This window comes from Salvelinus sp. IW2-2015, linkage group LG36 (assembly GCF_002910315.2).
Source record: "Salvelinus sp. IW2-2015 linkage group LG36, ASM291031v2, whole genome shotgun sequence".
NCBI lineage: Eukaryota > Metazoa > Chordata > Actinopteri > Salmoniformes > Salmonidae > Salvelinus > Salvelinus sp. IW2-2015.
This window is the reverse complement of record NC_036875.1, coordinates 7,426,896-7,453,000: the sequence shown is the minus strand read 5'-3', so window position 1 is coordinate 7,453,000 and position 26,105 is coordinate 7,426,896. Positions and strand designations below refer to the sequence as shown.

The following is a 26,105-nucleotide window of genomic DNA, read 5'->3' as shown; positions in this document are numbered from 1 at the left end:
TGAGTTGTGATTATGGTTCATTATTTAGCTAACTAGCTAGTTACATGTCTAAACAAAAGACTCCACTATGCAAGTAACCATTTGAATAGAATGTTCATGATGTCACTGCGACAAATGTCGAAAGACGTAGCTGGTAAATTCGCTCTGGCTATCTACTCCGATTTCAGGGCACTCTCGTCTGAGTGTGTCAGTAAACGTTGGCAAAAAGTGTAACTAAATTGTTGCCAGCAGCTCAGTTGCAGTCACCAATGCTCTGGAAAACATAAAAACTGCCTAATCATCTCTGCTAGGGCGAGTAAAATGGTCAGAGTGAGCTGTTCTCTCATTTGTGTCTGGAAGTAGCTAGCAAGCTAGCCAACGTTAGCCAGTTAGCTTGGGTGCTGTTGTTAGGTCAAAATGCTCGGATCAACCCTACTCCTCGGCCAGAGTGTCCAGTGTGCGCTCTGAACGCTCCGAGAGCGAAACGCTCTGAATTTACGAATGGACAATCTGACAACACTTTGAGCACACTCTGGCACTCCAGATTAAATTTACGAACACACCTGTAGTATAAACCAGCCTTTAGTCTTGAACTCTTTGGTTGTTTAGTACATGGCCTCACATGTGAATCCTTAAAGAGATGGCTAGGGCTACAGCTTAAGGTGGTGTGAACAATGCTGAATGGGTGTTGTCAAAGAAGAGCTTTCCAGTAGGTGTACCAAACTATTCAAGGGTCATTCACTCAAAAGTGAGGTTACACGTGTATCATCATTCAAAGCAGAATTACTTTCCATTGTTCCTCAACTGTAGTGTATGATATACCATTTCCTAGCTCAGAGACTCTACCTTTACCCAATGTTAAAAAACATTCCAAATTTTGCCAAACATAAGACTGAATCAAGCCTCACATATGAAATGAGTAAAACAGTAAGTAAACATAATTAAAGTGACCAGTGTTCCATTATTAAAGTGACCAGTGATTCCATGTCTATGTACTTAGGGCAGCAGCCTCTAAGGTGCAGGGTTGAATAACCGGTGTAGCCGGCAAGTGACAGTGACTAAGTTCAGGGCAGGGTACTGGGTGGAGGCCAGCTATTGATGGCTATTTAACAGTGATGGCCTTGCGATAGAAGCTCTCGGTCCCAGCTTTGATGTACTGTACTGACCTCTCCTTCTGGATGATAGCGGGGTGAACAGTTCTTGGCTCAGGTGGTTGATGGCCTTGATGATCTTTTTGGCCTTCCTGTGACCTCAAGTGCTGTAGGTGTCCTGGAGGGCAGGCAGTGTGCCCCCGGTGATGCGTTGGGCAGACCGCACCACCCTCTAGACAGCCCTGTAGTTGCTGGTGGAGCAGTTTTCGTAGCAGGCGGTGATATAGCCCGACAGGATGCTCTCAATGGTGCATCTGTAAAAGTTTGTCAGGATTTTAGGGGCCAAGACAAATTTCTTCAGCCTCCTGAGGTTGATGAGGCACTGTTGTGTCTTCTTCACCACAGAGTCTGTGTGGGTGGACCATTTCAGATTGTCAGTGATGTGTACACCGAGGAACTTGAAACTTTTCACATTCTCCACTGTGGTCCCATCAATGTGGATGAGGCGTGCTCCCCCTGCAGTCTCCTGAAGTCCACAATCAGCTCCTTTGTTTTGTTGACGTTGAGGGAGAGGTTATTTTCCTGGCACCACTCTGCCAGGACCCTCACCTTTTCCCTGTAGGCTGTCGCGTCATTGTTGGTAATCAGGCCTACTACTGTTGTGATGATTGAGTTGGAGGCATGCGTGGCCACTCAGTCATGGGTCAACAGGGAGTACAGGAGGGGGCTGAGCACATACCCTTGTGGGGCCTCTGTGCTAAGGATCAGCGTAGTGGAGGTGTTGTTTCCTACCTTCACCACCTGAGGGCGGCCCGTCAGGAAGTCCAGGATCCAGTTGCCCAGCGTGGGGTTCAGACCCAGGGCCCAGAGCTTAATGATGAGCTGGAAGGTACTATGGTGTTGAAGGCTGATATGATCCTTAACTAGCCTTTCAAAGCACTTCATGATGACAGAAGTGAGTGCTATGTTGCGATAGTAATTTAGTTTAGTTACCTTTGCTTTTTTGGGTACAGGAACATTGGTGGACATCTTGAAGCAAGTGGGGATAGCAGAATGGGATAGGGAGAGATTGAATATGTCCGTAAAGACTCCAGCCAGCCGGTATGCGCATGCTCTGAGGACATGGCTAGGGATGCCGTCTGGGCCAGCAGCCTTGCAAAGGTTAAGATGCTTAAATGTCTTACTCACATTGGCCATGGAGAACGAGAGTCCACAGTCCTCGGGAGCGGGCCGCGTTGGTGGCACTGTGTTATTCTCAAAGCGGGCGAAGGTGTTTAGCTTGTCCGGGAGCAAGACGTCCGTGTCCACGACGTGGTTGGTTTTCCCTTTGTTATCAGTGATTGTCTGGAGTCCCTGCCACATATGTCTCGTGTCTGAGGAGTTGAATTTTGACTCCACTTTGTCTCTGTCCTGACGTTTTGCCTGTTTGATTGCCTTACGAAGTACATAACTGCACTGTTTGTATTCAACCATATTCCCAGTCACGTTGCCGTGGTGAAATGCAGTGGTTTGTGCTTTCAGTTTTGCGCAAATGCTCCCATCTATCCACGGTTTTGGTTTAGGAAGGTTTGAATAGTCACAGTGGGAACAACATCCCCTATGCACTTCCTGATGAACTCCGTCACCGTGTCAGTGTGTACGTCAATGATATTCTCAGAGGCAACCCGGAACATATCCCAGTCCGTGTGATCCAAACAATGCGCCACATGGGCTAGACATAATCGTCTCATGGTTTTGATTTTGTTTGACGTGATCAATGTGGAGGAAAGGCAGGGGTCTTTGCAGTCAGCAGACAGTTGTAAAGGTCCTGGACAGGAGAGTGGGTCTAGATGATATGAAGGTCAGAGGATCCACACGATGTAAGTGTTATTTAAAACCTGCCGGCTTAAAAGTGAAAGTCCTATGTGCTGTCATAAAGTCGAGTTCCAAACTTCTCACTGAGCAGTGGCTGGTGGCTCTAACCTGTGCCGGCCTACTGCTGAGCCCTGCCAGCCACGCACCCTTATCTAATACATCTCTGTCAGCTCTCATTGGCCCTCCCTCACCCACACCACCAGGTGAGAGCAAATCAATACCTAGACTCGTCAGGATGCCACTAAATGGCCTTCTCCGATTGCTCACCCGTCGGCAAGGGCCTGCCTGCCACTAACTACGTTTGTCCTCCTTCTCGAAACAGTGTGACTTAACACAGATATGATAATTACAGAGCATCACACACTGGTCAGTTACATAATACAGGATTGGACGGTGTATTACTGTGTATTACAAGGCTACCATTACAAGGCTACCTTAGGTGTGAGTGGACTGTTGTGGCTCCATGCAAACCAAGTGGGAGGGGGAATGTTGCCACTATTCCCTGTTATGGAATTGGGAAATCAATGGGAATCAACTGGGCTGGAGACCCAATGTCTGGCCAGTATCGACAGGAGATTACCGATTCCGATAAATAGAATCAACAGGAGATTGAGGCAGTCATTCCCACCTGCCACACATGGGTGTGAGGAACACCACAGGACAGGAATGGTTCTCCTCATCAGAGACCAAGAGAGATGTCTCACTTTTCCCCTATCTTAATCTCTCGCTCTGCTTCTGTTTTGGAGACCCCACTGTTTCCACATCACAGTTTGTAGAAAATGTATTTCTCTAAACTCCATACTATACTCTCTATATCTCTCTCACATCTCTGGAAGTATATCTGTCTTTCTATTTCTTTCATACTCATTGTCTGTGTTTATCTTTCTTACTAATAATTACTGACAAGCTTTCTCTCTTTGTATTTTTGGCAGGTCTGTTGGGAATTCCAAATCAAAAGGTATATTCTACCCAACTTAATCAGGAAAAACACACAAACGACTTGGAAATAACACAGATTTCCAGACTTCTCCTCTGACACTGATCATGGTGAACAAATTGACACATCATGGGATACCGTACAACTCGTCACAACTCCTGTAAAACTAGGAACAATGGCAGAGGAAAAGTCAGTGATGCGAAAAAGAGACGGACAACGATAGACTAAAAGAAATACCGTTTTACAGTTTTAATCATTCTCCCTCACTGTTCCGAATAGGGATAATGGGTGTGCCTGCACTTGCTGGAATTGATTGGTGTCACAGTAACCTTGCAATAGAGGGAGAATAATAGCAAATACAAACATTTTATAGAGGCCTCTACACCACAGGTGACTGACATTGGAGGATGTTGCACAAATGAGGAAGCATTTCAAAACAGAATATTTGTCTTTGTGGGAAGGATGAGAGAGGTGTAAGGATATTACACCCGTTCCCCTGTTTCTCCTTTTTTCCCCACCCTCCATCCAGCTGTGGCTGGCTGCCTGCACTGCCTGAGCTGCTTAAGCGCTAAATTATGCCATTAACGCCCTCCGCACACACACACATGCACAGACACACATATGCATACACACACACACAAACACACACAGGCCTGGCACATTCTCCCTTACTATGATGCCCTACAGCGCCGCTTGGGGAATCTCAAACGTTAATTAATGGCAGGCACCGGAGCATGGGATTTCTCATTAACCCCAGAGAACGATGCTGCAGAAGCATGCACGAGGAAAAACACTATAAAAGGGACGCCTTTGTACCTTTTTACTTGTTTCTGATCTGTTCTTTGCATCCTGCTCTACTGATCATTGGCAGCTGACAAGATTGAGGCCGTTCTTTACCTCTGGCTTCTTAATGGCAAGTGGCAGACGAATATAGTGACTTAATTGACTTAATTACGGAGCTAATCAGGTAAATTAGAGAATCTAGGTGCGGTTAAAGGTTACTGTGAGGGGAACCAAGATGAAGCAGACGGGTGGGCTGTGAGTGTGACACACACAGTTCAGAACTGTTCTGAAAAAAGTATTTGTCATTTAATTTGAGCAAATAACATGACTGCAAGGCTAGGAGGAAGGTGTGGTGGGAAAGGATTGTTTGGTAGAGTAAGCCAATGCCTATGCACCGGGAGTTTTTCCTGGACTTTCTGTATTTGCTAAGAAAGGCCAAGTTTGATGTTTGGTCTACCAGACTCTTCACGCATTTGGGCGGAAACTAGTGTCTGGAAACGAGATTACGGTCATTCTAATGTCGTTTTCAACAACTTTTCTACATATAATAGCCTTACGAATTGTACAATACAAATACAGTATAACAAAAAAGGATATAAACACATGGAACAGACTAATGGTGTAAGCAAAATAACTGATTGAATGATTGTAGGCCTATATGAGAGGACTGGAAGAGAGGAAGTAATAGAACTGATATGGTACAGAGTAACAGAGTTGACTGGATGTGAGGAAGTAACAGAACTGACATGTTACAGAGTAGCAGAGTTGACTGTATATGAGGAAGTAACAGAACTGACTTGGTACAGAGTAACAGAGTTGACTGGATGTGAGGGAGTAGCAAACTGACATGTCACAGAGTAACAGAGTTGACTGGATGTGAGGGAGTAACAGAATTGACATGTTACAGACAGGATGGGAAATTCACTTTTCGGTCCACCAGCCAGTGTGGCAGGTAGATGAAATAAATCGACCAGCCACTCAGATTTTTTTACCAGCCACATTTTTTTGTTGTTGCCATAATTACACCAAAAATGTTATTAAAAAAAAAATGAGCATGCCTTCTGTTTTTCTCAAACTATAAATGTTACTAGTAAGAAGTAATGCTTAATTTCATTTCATTTTTGTGACCTGCATCTTTCAACCAATGTATGTTAAAATAAATCATTTAGATACAATAGTAAAAACAGATAAACAGTCCTAAAACTGAAAATCAAGAATCAACAAAGAGCCTACCCTGCCACCAACGGCTGAGTGATATGGCTTGTGTATTATTATAGTTCAGGGCTCTACGCTGACATTTTTACAAGGAGTACATGAAGTGCTCCTAACATGCTGACCAGACCGCCTGTGTTGTGTGGGCGAGCGTTGCAAAATAAATTTACACATACATGTTATGGTGTCTGGTTAGACTGCAAAATCTCCTTCCAGACTCACATTAAGCACCTCCAATCCCAAATGAAATCTAGAATCGGCTTCCTATTTCGCAACAAAGCCTCCTTCACTCATGCTGCCAAACATACCCTCGTAAAACTGACTATCCTACTGATCCTTGACTTAAGGCGATGTCGTTTACAAAATAGCCTTCAACAAAAGCCCCATATACTACCCACCACTGTGACCTGTATACTCTCATTGGCTGGCCCTCGCTTCATATCTGTCGCCAAACCCACTGGCTCCAGTTCATCTATAAGTCTTTGCTCGGTAAAGCCCCGCCTTATCTCAGCTCACTGGTCACCATAGCAACACCCACCCGTAGCACGCGCTCCAGCAGGTATATTTCATTGGTCATCCCAACGCCAACTCCTCCTTTGGCTGCCTTTCCTTCCAGTTCTCTGCTGCCAATGACTGGAACGAATTGCAAAAATCACTGAAGCTGGAGACTTATATCTCCCTCACTAACTTTAAGCATCCTCTCAGAGCAGCTTACTGCACCTGCACCTGTACACATCTGTAAATAGCCCACCCAACTACCTCATCCCCATGTTGTTATTTACTTTTGCTCTTTTGCACCCCAGTATCTCTACTTGCACGTACTATGAGTGTCATCTGATGAAGATCATCAAAGGTTAGTGATTAATTTTCAAATAAATTCAAATAAAAATATTGTCATTTAGAGCATTTATTTGCAGAAAATGACAACTGGTCAAAATAACAAAAAATATGCAGTATTGTCAGACCTCGAATAATACAAAGAAAATAAGTTCATATTCATTTTTAAACAACACAATACAACACAATACTAATGACCAGTTGTCATTTTCTGCAAATAAATGCTCTAAATGACAATATTTTTATTTTGAATTTGGGAGAAATGTTGTCAGTAGTTTATAGAATAAAACAAAGTGCTGAATTTTACCCAAACACATACTATAATAGTAAAAACAAGAAACGGATCATTTTGCAGTGGTCTCTTAATTTTTTCCAGAGTTTGTACAACTGGCAAGAAAGTAGCATTTCTTGTCAATTTGACCAACTTCTACAGTGTGGCATTTGGATACAAAAAAAGACCCAATGCTCTGTGTGACCACTGGCCTTTTACCTGCTAATGAAAAATCTACCCTGGCGGGTTTTCATTTCCCTCCAACACCTGTGGTACGTGGCTTAAGAAGAGTTGACCTGGATGCGAGGGAGTCACAGAACTGACATGTTACGAGAGTAACAGAGTTGACTGGTAGATGTAGGATGTAACAGAACTGACTGGTTCTGAACCTGACTAGTAAGGTGAGTGAAGGATAGGACGTGAGAGGGTGATGGAGCCACTGGTAATTCATGTGTTATGTTACTGAACTACAAGATGCAAGCTGAAGTGATTACTCTTCTCACCAGATTGTCCTGGCAGGTGAGGACTTTCAGCCCTCAAGGGAAGACTGTGCTAATACTGATAGAGATGACAGAGAGAGCATTGCGTGACAGTGGCTGACTGTGACACACACACACAAAGAGGAAATGCTACACCACACACACAGACAAAGAAAACAACAGCTGGGGTACGTACACCTTTCTATGTCACACTTCAACAATGTGCCATACTTTTGCCAGTTGTCCTCCTGTAATGTTTATACTGCTCTTCATTAACTGGTCAATGGAATACAATTATCACACATGCAACGATGCGTAAATGGTAATTTCCCTAAACTGACAAGATGGATGAGAGAGAGAGAGAGAGAGGAGAGAGAGAGAGAGAGAGAGAGAGAGAGAGAGAGAGAGAGAGAGAGAGAGAGAGAGAGAGAGGAGAGAGAGAGAGAGAGAGAGAGAGAGAGGAGAGAGAGAGAGAGAGAGAGAGAGAGAGAGAGGAGGAGAGAGAGAAGAGGAGAGAGAGAGAGGAGAGAGGAGAGAGAGAGAGAGAGAGATTCGTATCGGCATTCCTGCGGATGGAATGTTAACTAATGTAGGAAAGTTGCATGTTTACTGGGTAGTTACAGGATAACTGCCAAAATCAAGGAAACACTTGAGTAAATGAGAGATACAAAGTATATTGAAAATCAGGTGTAATTCCTGAGTTAATTAAGCAATTAACATCCCATAATATTAGGGTCCTGTATAAAAATGCTCAGTTGCTACCGTGGCTAGAAGAAGGGATCTCAGTGACTTTGAAAGAAGGACAAAGGAGCATATGGGGTTTAAAGGGTGTGTGTCAGTCACCAGATCTCAACCCAATTGAACACTTATGGGAGATTCTGGAGGGACTCCTGAGACAGCATTTTCCACCACCATCAACAAAACACCAAATACTGGAATTTCTTGTGAAAGAAGGGTGTCACATCCCTCCAATCGAGTTCCAGACACTCGTAGAATCTTTCCCAAGGAGCATTGAAGCTGTTCTGGGTTGTGGAGGCCGAACACCCGATTAATAACCATTTAACTGTTTTCTCAACTGGCTGGTAGAGCATGTTTTGACTGTGGAATTAATTTGGGATATGAAAAAAATCTTGAACTGGATTGGTCAACCCTCCCAGGCCTTCTGCACCAATTGACATAATGTGTATCCTTTTAGGTTACTGCAGTTCAGACTTGTGGCATTCTAACTTGTCACTCGGAGGGCTGGAAGAAAACTCAAAATCAGACACCAAAGATATGGGATAAAAGGCAAGAATTCAGTTGGTGAGGGATAAATCCTGTTAGTAGAGACGTTGGACAATAGGAATATGTAAATAAATAGTAAAAGGAACTAAAGGAACTGAACTGATTCCACTTATCATCTATTCTCTTAAACTATCCCTTCCATCTAACCAATCATCTGTTCTTAGCATCAATTTGTATCATTCATCCATAGCAGCAGTATTTCATCTCTGTCACAGGAATCTTTAGCCTCATGGACTCAGGAAAGGCAGCATCAATCAAGGCTTTGATTTGATTTACACTTTGCCATTGACTCTCCTATCAACCATTTCATGCATCCCACATATTCACCCTTTGCAATTTATATTGAACAAAAACATAAACGCAACATGTAAAGTGTTGGTCCCATATCCCAGAAGTGTATTTCTCTCTAATTTTGGCATCATTTTTATTCAAATTTTTATTCAAATTTGACCCAAATTAAATATTCTTTTTTTTAAATGTAAAATCACATTGGGTTGTAGGTATAATATAGTTTTATTAAAGGGGAAGAAAACTCCAAATAAACTATACAGAACAAAAATATAAACCCAACATGTAAAGTGTTGGTCCTATGTTTCATGAGCAGATATAAAAGATGCCCGAAATTCTCCATTTCTCCTTTGACAAGATAATCAAAAGATCCCAGATATTTTCCATACACTTATTTCAACAACAAAAAAATTGGCACAAATTTGTTTACATAGCTGTTAGTGAGCATTTATCCTTTGCCAAGATAATCCATCCACCTCACAGGTGTGGCATATCAAGAAATTGATTAAACAGCATGCTCACTACATAAGTGCCTTGTGCTGGGGACAAAAAAAGGCCACTTTAAAATGTGCAGTTTTGTCACACAACACAATGCTACAGATGTCTCAAGTTTTGAGAGTGTGTGGAATTGGCACGCTATAACTGCAGGAATGTCCACCAGAGCTGTTGCCAGAGAATTGAATGTTAATTTTTCTATCATAAGCCGCCTCCAACGTCATTTTAGAGAATTTGGCAGTACGTCCAACCGGACTAAAAACTGCAGACTACGTGTCTCCGGCTTCTTCACCTGCGGCATCGTCTGAGACCAGACATCCGGACAGCTAATGAAAGTAAATAGTATTTCTGTCTGTAATAAAATTATTTCTGATTGGCTGGGCCTGGCTTCCCAGTGGGTGGGCTGCCCATGGCTGCACCCCTGCTCAGTCATGTGACATCCCTAGATGAGGGCCTAATGGATTTATTTCAATTGACTGATTTTCTTATATGAACTGTAACTTGAAATTGTTGCACGTTGCACTTGTATTTTTAACGATTGTCCTGTTCAGATTAAAATCATTGTGGGAAATTAGACTTAATTCAATAGGCATTCAACCATTCCATTGTAAACATTATTGTCTGGTTAGCTAGGTAGTTAGCATAACTTAATAAGTGCAAATTAAGTTTTTGCTGTTATCTACAACAACACCTGGGAATGTGTTTATGGTTGAACTAACTGTATATTTTCCTTCAAAACTTGTTGCTCAAAGCAGCGAGCATAGAGAATGTTTAAAGGACACCCGGTTGAAAGATAGCTGATGTGCATTTTTCTACATTGTAATTGGCACGGTGCAACCTTTAGGAGGCTGCTGCCAGGCTTCAGCTGTGGTACAGCAAAGGCAGAGGGAGAGTAGGTTTGCAACATTCTATCCTATCATATGAAGCAATTTTACCATTTACAAAATGGTCATATAAATATATATATATTTAATACAGACTAGCTAAAAAAACAAGTGAAAATTGACAAGTTACCCAATGGATTATAATAATTTTCAGGGGAAAAATAAGTGAAGTTTGCACCCCCTGCTGTTATTTGCTCAATGGCTCAGGCAGCCAAGTCAACACAAGGGTGTTTGGCTCATCTCAGTCACAGAGAAGCATAACATGCCTGCTGTTTATGATTAATAAAAAATGCCACGCTGATGGGTGGTAACATTTTAAATAAAATTCAGCCCTTAAACAAAACATAGGTTGAAAAAAATGTGAATGTCTTATCATAGGAAAAGACACCACATTCACACAGATTTGCACGAAGTGGGCCGTTTCGGATTTTGTCACTTCAAGCCCAAATAACTAAAACGATGACTTATTGACTTAAATCGTTGTGCAACATCATACTGTAGGTAAGCTCTGGTGATCGTCTTTTAGCTCGAAGAAGTGGATTTGTGCCGGTGTGGGCGTTTAAGCACTACAAGAGAGACAGGTCAACTTTACAGCAGCTACTAGCTACTGAGAACGAGAGCACGAAGCACAGCCAAGGTCGCAAAGGTTTTATTGCTAACCTACAAAGTACTATGTGGACTAGCTACTACCTATCTCGCCGATTTGGTGCTGCCGTACATACCTACACATACGCTACGGTCACAAGACGCAGGCCTCCTTATTGTTCCAAGAATTTTTAAGTAAACAGCTGGACGCAGGGCTTTCTCCTATAGAGTTCCAAATACTACTTGTTGAAAAAAACGTTTACCCCGTTTTCTCCTCAATTGTGGTATCCAATTGGTAGTTACAGTCTTGTCTCATCGCTGCATCTCCCATACGCGCTCGGGAGAGGCGAAGGTCGAGAGGCGTGCATCCTCCGAAACACAACTCAACCAAGCCGCACTGCTTCTTGAAACAATGCCCAGTTAACCTGGAAGCTAGCTGCACCAATGTGTCGGAGGAAACACCGCGCACCTAGCGACGGTGTCAGCGTGCACTGCGACCGGCCCGCCACAGGAGTCGCTAGTGCACGATGGGACAAGGACATCCCTGCAAGCCAAACCCTCCCCTAACCCGGACGACGCTGGGCCAATTGTGCGCCGCCCCATGGGTCTCCCGGTCGCGGCCGGCTGCAAAAGAGCCTGGACTCGAACCCAGAAACTCTAATGGCACAGCTAGCACTGCGATGCAGTGCCTTAGACCACTGCGCCACTAGGGAGGCCTAGAGCTCCATTTTTATGGAATGGTCTGCCGATCCATGTTAGAAATGCAGACTCAGTTTCAACCTTTAAGTCTTTACTGAAGACACATCTCTTCAGTAGGTCCTATGATTGAGTGTAGTCGGCTCAGGGTTGTAACGTTGAACGGCAAAGCACTGGAGTGACGAACCACGCTTGCAGTCTCTGCCTGGCTAGCTCCCTTCTCTCCACTGGGATTCTTTGCATCTGTCCTATTAAAGGGGCTGAGTAACTTGTTGCTCGCACTCTTCCATCCTTCCTGTCCTGGGGCTCATGCGGTGGGGGAGATCTTCGTGGGCTATACTCAGCCTTCTCTCAGGGTAGTAAGTTCGTGTGTTGATCCCTTTAGTGGCGTGGGGGCTGTGCTTTGGGAAAGTGGTGGGGTTATATCCTGCCTGGTTGGCTGTGTCCGGTGATAACTTTGGACTGGGCCACAGTGTCCCCCAACCCCCTGTCTCAGTCTCCAGTATCTATGTTGCAATAGTCTATGTGCAGGGGGGCTAGGGTCAATCTATCATATATGGTGTAATTCTCTTGTCTTATCTGGTGTCCTGTGTGATCTTAAGTATGCTCCCTCTAATTCTCCCATCTCCCACTCTCCTCCCCCAGCACAATTAAGGCTAAACCCACCTATTTCTACAAATGATCTTCTTGAAATCTGATTTTAAACTTAACCTTAACCCTAACCTTAACCACACTACTAACCTTATACCTAACCCTAACCTTAAAGATATACGATATATATCTTACGATATAGACAATTTTGTGGCTGGGGTAACTAGTGACAACCCACAGGCAGAGCGCCTTGTGTGTTGCTCTTAAAAGGGTCCGTGAGGAAACACAGACTTTTGAGTGAAGGAATGGAGATGCGATTAAATGCGCAAAAACAAATTACGCTGTTAAAGATATCTAACATTAACTGTAATTAACATATTACCTTCATCAGCCCTAGTTTTAATATAACCCTGCACATCTACATTTGCAATACCACATACACATAGCTTCCAATCTAAACTATTTAAAGCAGAGATCGGCAACTCCAGTCGTTGGTGTCACACTTTTGCCCCAGCCCCACCTCACACACCTGACTCCAATATTCAACTAATTATGGTCTTCAGTTTAGAATGCAATTAGTTCATTAAATCAGCTGTGTTTGCTTTAGGGCTGGGGTGTCATGATCGTCATATGGAATGGACCAAGGCGCAGCGTGGTATACGTACATTCTCTTTTAATGAATGAACATTGAACAACAAAAACAACAAAATCAAACGTGAAGCTATACAAATAGTGCTGACAGGCAACTAAACATAGACAAGATCCCACAAACACACATGAGGAAATGGCTACCTAAATATGATCCCCAATCAGAGACAACGATAAACAGCTGCCTCTGATTGGGAACCATATCAGGCCACCATAGACATACAAATTCACCTAGATAACCCACCCAAGTCACCATCACGCCACAACCAACAGAGAGAAAAAACAGCTTACTATGTTCAGGGCGTGACATGGGGGGAAAAGTGTAACACAAATCAGGCCCCCGAAGACTGGAGCTGCCCATCAGTGATCTAAAGCTTCTCTCTCATCTGGATCATCTTAAAACCTACAAAGCCACACCAAGATCAATTTCAGGTCTCCCATGTTACACTCACTGTCTATTTGTTATCTCATCTTATTTGTCTGGGGTCCATTTTGTCCCATTTATTCTCAAAGCCGTACTCATAAACCTGGCTTTCTGACTGGTTTGACGCAATGTTATCCCTCTCTATCTCTAGCCTGAGGTCAGCTCTGTGAATGAGATGGTGGTGTGGAGATAGTGGAGAAATTTCACTGAGGTGATAAAATATTGATGGACAGAAAGGCCTTGCTTCTTTCCTGTGGCCAATTGGATGCATGCGATCGAAGTCAAGCAGTTAAGGGCAGAGAGGAATCTGAAACAAACAGCCCAAATGGCATCGGGAAAGCAGGAAAGAAAAACAGATTGTAAGTTGGTTCTCCGGAGCGTCTTAGGGAGTCGACGTCCCATTCTCTCAATGTGATCGTTATCTTGTCTGTACAACACAACCATAATCAGATTCACTTTTGCTTCACTTAACACGCTTTATTCAGAGATCTGCTCTTCCAGGCTCTTACTTTAACATGCAAGCCCCATCCAGCAGATAAGGAATCAATACAATGTAAATATGTACCAGAGGGATAGAAAAGACAGTACAAATTCAGTATCTGAATTTGCATAATCAGTTGCTGGTATACACAAAGGCTGGGATAAGAGACATGCAAGCCTGGTTTTGTTTGACAATGAATTATATAAGCTTGTTTTACCGCGCCACATTTAAAGTAGCTGGCCAATCAGCGGTCTAAAGGAGGATGAGCTGGTCAATCAGCGGTCTACTTGCATGAATATTTTTAATGGCTGGTATACACCCACACCATTCTGTTGTTGGGGTACACCCACACCATTCCAACAGAAAAGCTGATTTTTAACAAACTTCTTTGAGGGGGGGGAAGGAAAACTATTTCCCTCAAATTGTAAGTAACTATAGGTCATATTTCATAGAAATCTGGAAACACTAGGCAGTTACTTTAAAAAAGGTTGAAGGCAGGCGAGGGATCATTCATCCTTTTGTTGTCGAACTAACTCAGCCCTTTGTTGTCGCTTTGCAGAACCGACTGCAGACTTTCAGTATATCAAGATCGTGTTAATGTCGAACATGATTTTGAGCTAGTGTTTATTTTTGTGTAAGTGTCTCCAACAAAGCAGTTTATTTCTAGGTGTTTTGAAGCATTCTTACTCATACCACATATACAGTATATACTATATAGATATAATTGATTACGCTATTTGGGGAACAATGAAACCCAAGTGAGAGACTGTATCAATGAAGCCTAACTTTGAAAATAAAGACGCAGGCATAATCTCCACATACTTTCCCTAGACCCTGCCACAGATATTTGTGTTCAGTTACAAAAATGCTTAAATAACTAAATATCCACATGACCAGCAACAATAAACTCTCAACAGTGAGACTTCGTTGCCAATCCACGCCACCTTGTTTAAAGAAGTAAGGACATGCACCATGTCACACAACATTCTGCTCACCAAAACATTGCAACCAAGTTCCATCAAAATTGTCCATCATCCAACAGCTATGGCAGAATTGTGGTATACGTGTTGGCACTTACCGTTGATCCATTTGGCCTCCGGGTCGTGGGCAACAAACTCAGGCTTGAACAGATCTTCCACTGTGAGTTTGGTATCACTGCCAGCTTGGCTGTCCGCTAAAAAAAAGCACAGAATGTTTTTATTAATTGCAAACTCTATCATCACTGGGAACTCAATAATGATCAAATCATTATTTTATCATGATCATTATTGAAGTTTCCAGCATTGTTTATTCTCTCACAGAAGGAGCAAATAATAGCAATAAGGCATATGATACTAAAGGAAAAGGGGTGTAGTATTGCTTCTTTTTTAGAATTTGTGAAGCCTGGTGCATCAAAGTCTTTCTGAGGAACTGGAAGACATTTTCGAGAACTTGGGGTTACCCAGAACTTAGGGTCATCAAGTCAGTGTCCAATCAAAGTCAAGACTCCTTGGTCTTGACCTAGAAGCTATCCCAGACATATTCCGGCAAGAGGTAGACACTGATCTAAGGTCAGCATTATGCTGTTGCTCCTGGTCAAGGTCAGCATTGGTGGGTAAATGAATCTGATTCTAGATCTATGTTTATAGTGTGTTCTGTATACAGCATATAGCTGTATAAGAGTAACTTATACTGGAGACATGCATCCAGCTGTTTATAATGTCTTAGGTCTGTGCTTTAGTAAGAAAAATGACACTCAGATTAATATACCAAGGACTAGAGATGTGGAGTGGTCTGGAAACAGGGATTTTAATCTAAGCCGGTTTTTAAAGCTGTTGGGACTCTTGAGTGTGATGCTTACTCTAGCCTTTATGAATAAAATAAGTCTGGATAAAATCTTATCAGAAGATTGGATGCACTTGGACGGCTTCACCTGCTCTAGAGGCAGACACTTTGAGCAACCTTTTAAATTCAGATGAAGAGGGAGCCAGGGATTTAACAGAGAGGGAGGGAAGGTTGGAGGGGTGAGGGAGAGAAAGAACGAGAAAGAGAGAGGCAAATGTAGAGAAAGAGATATAGAGAAATGATCAGTGTTTCCCTTATAGTATATTCATTTTGCAGCATCGTCTGCCATTCCAAAAAATATGATTACAAATATATATACAGTACGAGTTAAAAGTTTGTACACACCTACTCATTCCAGGGTTTTTCTTTATTTTTACTATTTTCTACATTGTAGAATAATAGTGAAGACATCAAAACAATGAAATAACACATAGGGAATCATGTAGTAACCAAAAAGGTGTTAAACAAATCAAAATATATTTTATATTTGAGATTCTTCAAAGTAGCCACCCTTTACCTTGATGACAGCTTAGAGTGTCTAGTTTGAGAAACAGACGCCTCACAAGTCCTCAACTGCCAGCTTCATTAAATAGTACCCGGAAAACACCAGTCTCAACGTCAACAGTGAAGAGGCGACTCCGGGATGCTGGCCTTCTAGGTAGAGTTCCTCTGTCCAGTGTCTGTGTTCTTTTGCCCATCTTAATCTTTTCTTTTTATTAGCCAGTCTGAGATATGGCTTTTTCTTTGCGTTTTCTTTGCCTAGAAGTCCAGCATCACAGAGTCGCCTCTTCACTGTTGATTTTGCGGGTACTATTTAATGAAGCGGCCAGTTGAGGACTTGTGAGGCGCCTGTTTCTCAAACTAGACATGTACTTGTACTAATGTACTTGTCCTCTTGCTCAGTTGTGCACTGGGGCCTCCCACTCCTTTTTCTATTCTAGTTAGAGACAGTTTGCGCTGTTCTGTGAAGGGAGTAGTGCACAGCGTTGTACGAGATCTTCAGTTTCATGGCAATTTCTCGCATGGAATAGCCTTCATTTCTCAGAACAAGAATAGACTGACAAGTTTCAGAAGAAAGTTATTTGCTTCTGGCCATTTTGAGCCTGTAATCAAACCCACAAATGCTGATGCTCCAGATACTCAACTAGTCTAAAGAAGGCCAGTTTTATTGCTTCTTTAATGAACACAACAGTTTTCAGCTGTGCTAACATAATTGCAAAAGGGTTTTCTAATGATCAATTAGCCTTTTAAAATTATTAACTTGGATTAGCTAACATGACCATTGGAACACAGGAGTGATGGTTGCTGATAATGGGCCTATGTAGATATTCCATTAAAAATCAGCCATTTCCAGCTACAATAGTCATTTACAACATTAACAATGTCTACACTGTATTTCTGATCAATTTTATGTTATTTTAATGTTCCAAAAAAATGTATTTTTCTTTAAAAAACAAGGACATTTCTAAGTGACCCCAAACTTTTGAACGGTAGTGTATGTCGTAGGCATGCACGCACACACAACCCATACATGCAATGGTAATTAAAATGGTTGTTATCCTACCTGAGTCCCTCAGCTGTGTAATAAATAGCTTTCGTAAACATGTTTTAACTGTAAAATGTTTAGCCATTAATAAAATAGGATGTTGTTCAGCCATTTGTAAACTACTGTTGACAAGGACAGCTGCTAATTGTGCAGAGAGAGAAGGCCCAAATGATTTTGAATGTCAGCCATTTTGGCCCGGGCTGGATAACGACAAAGCACTTCTGTTTGTAAATGATGTGGCAGCCAAATGCAATAGATAGCTAGCCCAGCAGATACTCAAGGGGTGTTAAATTGTCTGGAGCACCAGGGGACAATGTGGTCTCCGTTCATCTGTGAGTCATTCCAAAGATGTCTGAGTACGTCACTCAGCATAACCTGTTCTTAATTGCAGCAAATTGAGGATGTTGATGAACAGCTGAGTGCTGAAACTAAGTCAATGTACAAGGTGTAGTATACTTATTATCTATGCCCAATACCGTACCTGGAGTGAGGAGGATGACAGACATGGTGATAAGAGAGCAGACCCCCAATATAACCAGCAGAGCAATAGCAATTCCTTTCCAGTTCCGGTCAGGTGGAGCTCCCGCACCAAGGTCCTGTAGAGAAACAGAGAGAGTTAGGGAGAGAGAGAGCAACAGTTGTCAAAAGAGCGTTCTGGATAATACCTTTCAACATCTTTGGAAAATACCAGTGTTCAGCAAAAGTAGACAAACACACAGAAGGATAACAACCCCACATAAATGTTATAGATTTGAGCCCATTTTCTTCCGAGCTCTATTTTCTTGCGTCCATCCATACAAGCTATTTAAGACCACAGATTGTCAATACATGAGTTCTTCTATGTTGAGTCAAAGTGTTATGTAGGAGCTAACAAAAAACATACCCATAACGTAAAATTGCTGGAATGTCAAATTGAAAGCCAAATCCAATTCCCAGATCACAGACATTGTGCATGCCATACACATCCATTTTGAAGCAGGGACACAATAGGAAGCAGCATGAGTTAGCATGGGTTGATCCCTACGATACGATGTAAACAACCTAAGAAAAAAAACCACAATACTAAAACAGCACAGTGTGTTAGGATTAAGTGCTGGTCCTTGTGTCACAATAGCCATGTCAATGATTGTGGCAATGTCAATGACAGCAAAGTAAATGTTTACTCATGCACTAGGTACAGGTGACGGATCTCGATTTGACCAGTTTCTCAAAGCAGGAAAATAAGCCTGCCGCAACAGAAATTGTGAATTATTGTGTAGAAATAATGAATTTACATTTTTGCATGGGTTGATACATTTTTAGTTAGGGCAAATCAAATTAGAAATTTTGAAGTGGTAATAACAAACTTGAGAAGCCTTTTTAAACCTTGTACACACCACAAGTTTGCATTTCCTGCAACAACAGGATGAGCAAATTAAGATTATAAATCTGTAATAGTAGAATAACATAAAGTACTAAATAATACAGTCACAAAAGTTACTCATTCAGCTGTATAGTAGTCAATGTGCTAGCCACGATGTTTCAGCATGTCACCTTGAGCTGCATTGATAACCAGCTCCATGGCGAGGCTCGAAATGAGCTGCGTGATAGGGCCCAATCTAAGCTGTGCGGTGGGGCTCAATGAATAACACGAGCAGCATTATGGCATTTTGTGTTTAAATTCAACTCCGAGGTAGGGAGTGGTTTATAAGTGGCATGGAGGAGCTCAGAGTAAAGTTAATACTTCATAATTTGCATTTCAAGAGGGAAAGGCTACTTGCATGGTTGAATTGTTTTCAGTAAACCAATGACTGTATATATCAAATCCAATCAAACTTTATTTGCCACATGCGCTGAATACAACATGTGTAGACCTTACCGTGAAAGGCTTACTTACAAGCCCTTAACCAACAATGCAGTTCAAGAAATAGTTAAGAAAATATTCAAAATAAACTAAAGTAAAAAATTATAAAAAGTGACACAATAAAATAACAATAATGGTTATAGCCATCGATCACGTGACACCATTCATTCCTATGTGATGACTCAATAGCGCATTGAAGCAAAATTATATCGGCTAAGATGGCGTCTAATGGAGACTCTGGCCTTTAATCAATTAGATTTGCTCACTTCCTGCGTCCTTTCACCTCATGCCTCCCAGGAGGCTGAAAAGATTTGACATGGGCCCTCAGATCCTCAAAAAGAGTGTCTTAACTGGCTGCATCATCGCTTGGTTTAAACAAGTGTTTGGAATCCGACCGCAAGGCGCTACAGAGGTTCATGTGAACGGCCCAGCACATCACCGGGGCCGAGCTCCCTGCCATCCAGGACCTCTATACCAGGCGGTGTCAGAGGAAGGACCAGAAAATTGTCAAAGACTCCATCCACTCAATCCACAGACTGTTCTTTCTGCTACTGCACGGCAAGCGGTACCAATGCACCGAGTCTGGAACCAACAGGACCCTGAACAGGTTCTACCCCTAAGCCATAAGACTTCTAAACAAGACAGCTAAAATGTAATCAAATGGCTACCCAAACTACCTGCATTGACCCTTTTTTGCACTATCTATCTTGCACATACTTTATGCACACCCACTGGACTCTACCCACACACTCACACATACTTACACTGACACTTCAACGCACAAATACTTAAAAAAATTCTTTAACCTTTATTTAACTTTCTTCTTTAACACACACACACACACACACACACACACACACACACACAACACCACACACACACCACACACACACACACAACACACCACACACACACACACACCACACACACACACACACACACACACACACACACACGTACATCCACACACACATAACATGCACACACATGCATACTGACACCATACACTCACGCACATACACGCTTTCACACTCACCACATACGCTGCTGCTACTGTCTATCATCTATCCTGTTACCTACCTCAATTACCTCGTACCCCTGCACATCAACTCAGGACTGGTACTCCCTATATAAAGTCATGTTATTTTTACTCATTATTTTTATGTTATTCACTGTGTATTTATTCCTAATTTTTATCTTATCTTTACTCTGCATTGTTGGAAATGGCCCCGTAAGTAAACATTGCACTGTAAGTCTACACCTCTACGAAGCACGTGACAAATAAAATTTGACAACATTTTTTTAGGAGGAAAGGACACTCTTCCGTTTGCCTACTAAAAAACTGACACACTCCTCGACCACTCAACCACTTAGTGGTTTCCGGGTCGCGGAGGAGAAAAGATGGAGGACAGACTTTTGCCCAAACGAGAAAAACCCCATAACATGCGCAGTTTGAACTACACCAGAAAGTCATGTTGCTGGCTAGCTCAGTGCCGCCCCCTCTCATTGATTAACTCAAGTTGAATGCCGACCGGGGTACTGCGGGCTGCTATTAGAAACTAAATAATCCTAATAACTTCTTCTGTGTGAGATTTTTAAATAATCGGTTCAAGGACATACATCTGTTGTATAAGAATAAATAATTGGTACCATGATTGTCTTCAAAACATGTTTTTATTTGCTCGAAGATTAACCATGAGTATTGCCATTTTTTTCTATTCACTATAATGGGGGATCCTGTTTCCTGCAGTACCGCGGTCTGCCTTGAATGTCCCTGGCTTCAATGGGAGGGGGCAGATGTTCTCCACTGCATTAAACCCTTTCTCGGAGTCTCTCTCTCACACTCCAACTTCATGACCCCCGACTACTGTAGCAACTCCCTGGCACAAACAAGCAGCCTTTTACCAGCTGTACAGTATCAGCGTGTGTCATTACCTCTATTCGACAAGACAGAAACACGGTTTGCGTTTAACAATTTCACAGGTTAACATGGACAAAGGACACTGGTCATCGGGTCAAGATGGCCGCCTAAGTTAATAGCCATGCACTGGTGGGGTAAGAGGCTGTGGCACTGTGTCAGAGTCCTGCCTCAGTGGTCTTAAAAAGGCTCTCATCCAGCCACATCTGCTAGTTCTGATAAGGTGGCAACATTAAGACCCTCTCTCCACATCATCCAAACCACTAGCTTTCCTGGCTTCAATTGCCCACAAAACCCTGCAGGTACAGGGAGGGGATTACTGGCCGCCGACCCACTTCTAAGATGTGATTGGCTAGATGGGGTGAAGTAGAAAAATGGCCAGTTAGACCCAGGTCGCTGTATCGAAACGTTTTTTAGACATTTCTGCTCCATCTTCCAGAGGAGGCGTTCAGTGTCTATTTATTAAATGTGTATCTTGGAGGTTTCACAGGGTAATTGTAAACCAAACCATCGTATTTCTCCTGCTCTGGAAAATGTTCAAATGCTCAAGCACCTCTCCAACAGCTATGGAGAGGGCAGTTTTCGGCTGTCCACATTTGCATGCCAGGGGGCACCCCTTCGTTCTGGGAACAAAGTGTTGTATCATTTACGACCCCCAAAGGGCCAAGGAGGCTGATCTATTATCAGAGGTTAGGCTGACGCTCATTTCATTAATTCCACAAAAAAGGCTGCCTTGTCCTTGAATGTTGACAGCAGCTCTAAATTGCCAAAGCCCTCCATGCATGAGCTTTTCTCTTCTCTTCACCTCACTCTACCTCTTTCTCTTTCTACAATTTCCTACTTAGCAGTTTTTGAATCATCATCCTTAATTTATTAACTCAATTATGAGCAAAGATAGAGTCAGGAGAGTTCTGGCCCGATGTGTCTCTCCATTACCATTATGGGGATTAGGAAACCGTGGCAGGGCCCTGACAAATGCCTAGCCTCCAGGAAAATAAAAAAAATTGCCTGGGTGTGTTTCACTTAGAGCCCCCCCACACACACAGTGGGGAGACATCCCCCATGACCGTTCTACTGCAACTCATATTTTGTAGTCAAAGCTTCACAGCTGAAGTCATTCAGAGCTTCATAGCTGAAGTCATTGGAATCACAGTTGCCCCAAAACACATTCAGTGACACATGTCTTTACTTGAGGAGTTATGCCACTTTATAATATGCTTATGACCCTATTATGGATGTGTCATAAATAACACGTCAAGGAAATTGTTATCACACCTACTGTACACATTGCTCCCGAGTGGCGCAGCGGTCTAAGGCACTGCATCTCAGTGCTAGAAGCGTCACTACAGACTGTGGTTCGATTCCAGGCTGTATCACAACCGGCCGTGATTGGGAGTCCCATAGGGCGGCGCACAATTGGCTCAGCGTCATCTGTGTTAGGGTTTGGCCGGGATAGGCCGTCATTGTAAATAAGAATTTGTTCTTAACTGACTTGCCTAGTTAAATAAAGGTTAAATAAAATACACAGACATATCCACAGGCAAAGGACTGCTAAACAGTACAGCCCAACCAAACAAGCATGTTGCCATCTAGAAGCACTGCAAGTCTAACTTTCTTTACTTTCACCAGTCTAGACAGAGTTTTCGTTTCGATTTACAGTCCAAATAAAACAACAGAGTCATAAAACTAATATGGCTGCCCACACCATTTTTCAGAAGCCAATTTTTTTGCACTTTGATTTTCTGTCATAGAATGTCATTCATCTTCCAAATGTGCTATGTTACTCCACATCGGAGTGTGCAGTCTGTGTTGCAGGGAGACACTGAAAACCATAAATAAATATCTGACAGCTCTGGCAATAAGCAATCAGACAAAGGCTGTGTTCCAAAAGGCACCCTATTCTGTTTATAGTGCACTACTTTTCACCAGGGCCTATAGGTCAAAAGTAGTGCAATGTGTGGCAATAAGGTGCCATTTGGGATGCAACCAGAGTCTTCATTTATCTATGTCTCAGAGAAGAAACTCAAGGGAGAAGAAGCACATGTCTATGGGGAGTTAGGGTTGAGATGTTTTGTAGGTACACATAAAATATTCCTGTTAGTTACAGTGAGCTCCAAAAGTGTTGGGAGAGTGACACATTTTTGGTAGTTTTGGTTCTGTATACAGTGACTATGAGGTTAAAGTGCAGACTATCCGCTTCAATTTTAGGGTATTTTCACCCTTATAGGGTGAACTTTTTAGAAATTACAGCACTTTTTCTACTTAGTCCACCATTTTAGGGGACCAAAAGTATTGGGATAAATTCACTTATGTGATTTAAAGTAGTCAAAAGTTTAGTATTTGGTCCCATATTCCTAGCATGCAATTATTATCAAGCTTGTGACCCCACAAACATGCTGGGTGTATTTGCTGTTTGTTTTGGTTGTGTTTCAGAAAAATGTTTGTCCAATAAAAATGAATGGTAAATAATGTATTTTGTCATTTTGGAGTCACACTATTGTAAATAAGAATAGAATATGTTTCTAAACACTTCTACATTAATGTGGATGCTACCATGATTACGGATAGTCCTGAGTTAATCGTGAATATGATGAGTGATTAATTTAACTCTGTTAAAGTTTGGTATAGTATGTATTAATTTGTGGATTTCCATTATCCATTTCGTTTGATAGGTTACGAATTCCAATTCGTATAACGGCACGAATTTTCAATACGTACAGTGTGACATGTTACGAATTCCAATTTGTTGTGGCAAACAATAGCAAGGTGGCTAACGCTAACGTTAGCTAGGCTAGGGTTAAGGTTAGGAGTTAGGTTAAAGGGTTAAGGTTAGGGTTAGCTAACATACTAAGTAGTTGCAAAGTTGCTAATTAGGTAAAATGGTAAAGTTGTCTATGATGAGATTCAAACATGCAACCTTCACGCCCATTCATCCACCCTGACCAAGCACCCTTCTTTTGTTTTTGCCTTAAGTAACCTTCTGTCTTCTGTACCCATACCAAACGTAACATATGGATTTTCTTTTAGTATGTTGATTCTAGTCTTTGAGACCAGGCTGATAGTTTACTAAACATCTACTGATTTAGAATCATGGAGAGTTAACGCAAGTCATCACAAAGAAAACAGGAGCACTTCCTCTATTATTAGATTTCAACTTAAACATCATCAAATCAACTAGGCTATATATGCTTAGTGTAATACAGTGAAAACAAATTTAAAGATACCTAAAACATTTTAGTCCAATCAACGTTGCTAAATATCATGTGGCTCTCCATGGTACTGATTTCTGTTTGTGTGTCCGTGCGTGTGCGCAAGTAGAAAAAACATGTTGACTCACCCTACCTGTAGACTAGTTGAACACCAATGTCATCCTCCTCTCTTTCATGTTGGCAAAATGGTCTATGACTCCGTCACACAATAGTACAAGCTTTTGTTGTCCTAGACTAGGCTACATGGCTAAAATGCTTGCTAGCTTAGAGCAACAATGAACCAGCTAAGTTAGCTAGCTAGTTAACGTGAGCCTACTACATCTAGGCTACTTCAATCGTCTCAGGCCAGTGGCAAAACGTATGAATTTATGGTTACATCAGAATCGTCGTTATAATCATTGGCCTCCACGGACAATTAAGTTAAAAAAAATATGTATATATATTTTATTGTCACATTCTGTACACCTGATAGGTGCAGTGAAATGTGCTGCACTGGGACTTACCACAATTGAGCTCAGCTCAACACTGATTGGCAAAATGCTCACTGACATTAATTAATGCTACAGCCTGGTTCCTCTCTAGGTTTCTTCCTAGGTTTTTGCCTTTCTAGGGAGTTTTTCCTAGCCACCGTGCTTCTACACCTGCATTGCTTGCTATTTGGGGTTTTAGGCTGGGTTTCTGTACAGCACTTCGAGATATTAGCTGATGTACGAAGGGCTATATAAAAAATAAACTTGATTTGATTTGAAACATGTCATACCCTTTTTGTTCAAACAGCCTCAGATACATGGGCTCCACATACTGAGACAGAGGGGTGCTGTTTCCCACGCTCTGAGGATTTCTCTGATGAGATAGATTCAGCCACTTGAGAATTTAAGGAAAATTATGAAAACACAGATTGACTAAAGATAAATTGTTCTAGAATTTGTATGTTTTTATTGGACCAATTTTTGAGGAAGCCTGGTTTCCCTTGGCATCCATGAATACATGCCACTGTTCTGACGTACCAAAAAGGTCACAAGCTTTTGGGCTGCATCTCAATCCACCACAGCTACAGCAGTGTTTGTAAGACCTGTGGACATCCCGAAAATCGGTCTTTTTAATTTGGGCTACAAATTTATATTTTTAGACTCACGAATTCGATGGTGTTCTCCATTTTCTTCTAGGACGCCCACAAGCCTCACAAGACTAATCTGAAGGTAGCCCGGTATTAGTTTAAAAAAATGAATGGAAGTATACACTGAGTGTACTAAACATTAGGAACATCTTCCTAATATTGAGTTGCAACCCCTTTTCCCATTAGAACAGCCTCAATTCGTCAGGGCAATGCACTCAACAAGGTGTCAAAAGCATTCCACAGGGATGCTGTCCCATGTTGACTCCAATGCTTCCCACAGTTTTGTCAAGTTGGCAGGATGTCCTTTGGGTAGTAGACCATTCTTGATACACACAGGAAACTGTTGAGAATGAAAAACCCGGCAGCATTGCCGTTTTTGACACACTCAAACCTGTGCGCCTGGCACCTACTACAATACCCCATTCAAAGGCACTTAAATCTTTTGTCTTGCCCGTTCACTTGGCACACTTACACAACCCATGTCTCAATTGTCTCAAGGCATAAAATCCTTCTTTAACCTGTCTTTTAACAGGTGACATCAATACGGGATCATAGCTTTCACCTGGATTCACCTGATCAGTCTATGTCATGGAAAGAGCCGGTGTTCCTAATGTTTTGGACACTCAGTGTATATGGAAATACTTTAGTGCCTAAAAAAGGGGTTAAATATGGGTGGAAAAAATTATATTATTTCCTGATCTTTCTTATATCTCTTAGATATAGGACAGACACTTGAAAACAAACTTCCTTTATATATTTCTTCCAAACTCTTTAGCCTTGTATGAATATGTTATTCAATGCATTTCATCAAATAATTAAAACAACATTT

At 42.0% G+C, this 26,105-nt stretch overlaps 1 protein-coding gene across 2 annotated transcripts in view; it reads right to left on the bottom strand.

The window, feature by feature from the left end:
* Positions 1–26,105, bottom strand: part of LOC111959877 (inactive dipeptidyl peptidase 10) — a 309,270-nt gene that overhangs the window by 98,628 nt on the left and 184,537 nt on the right. For both annotated transcript variants that reach the window (XM_070437581.1, XM_023981712.2), the window contains exons 2-3: positions 17,671–17,785; positions 14,898–14,993 (exon numbers count right to left, since the gene is read on the bottom strand). In XM_070437581.1, the coding sequence (XP_070293682.1) occupies positions 14,898–14,993; positions 17,671–17,785 (211 nt within the window). The remainder of the gene's footprint in view (positions 1–14,897; positions 14,994–17,670; positions 17,786–26,105) is intronic.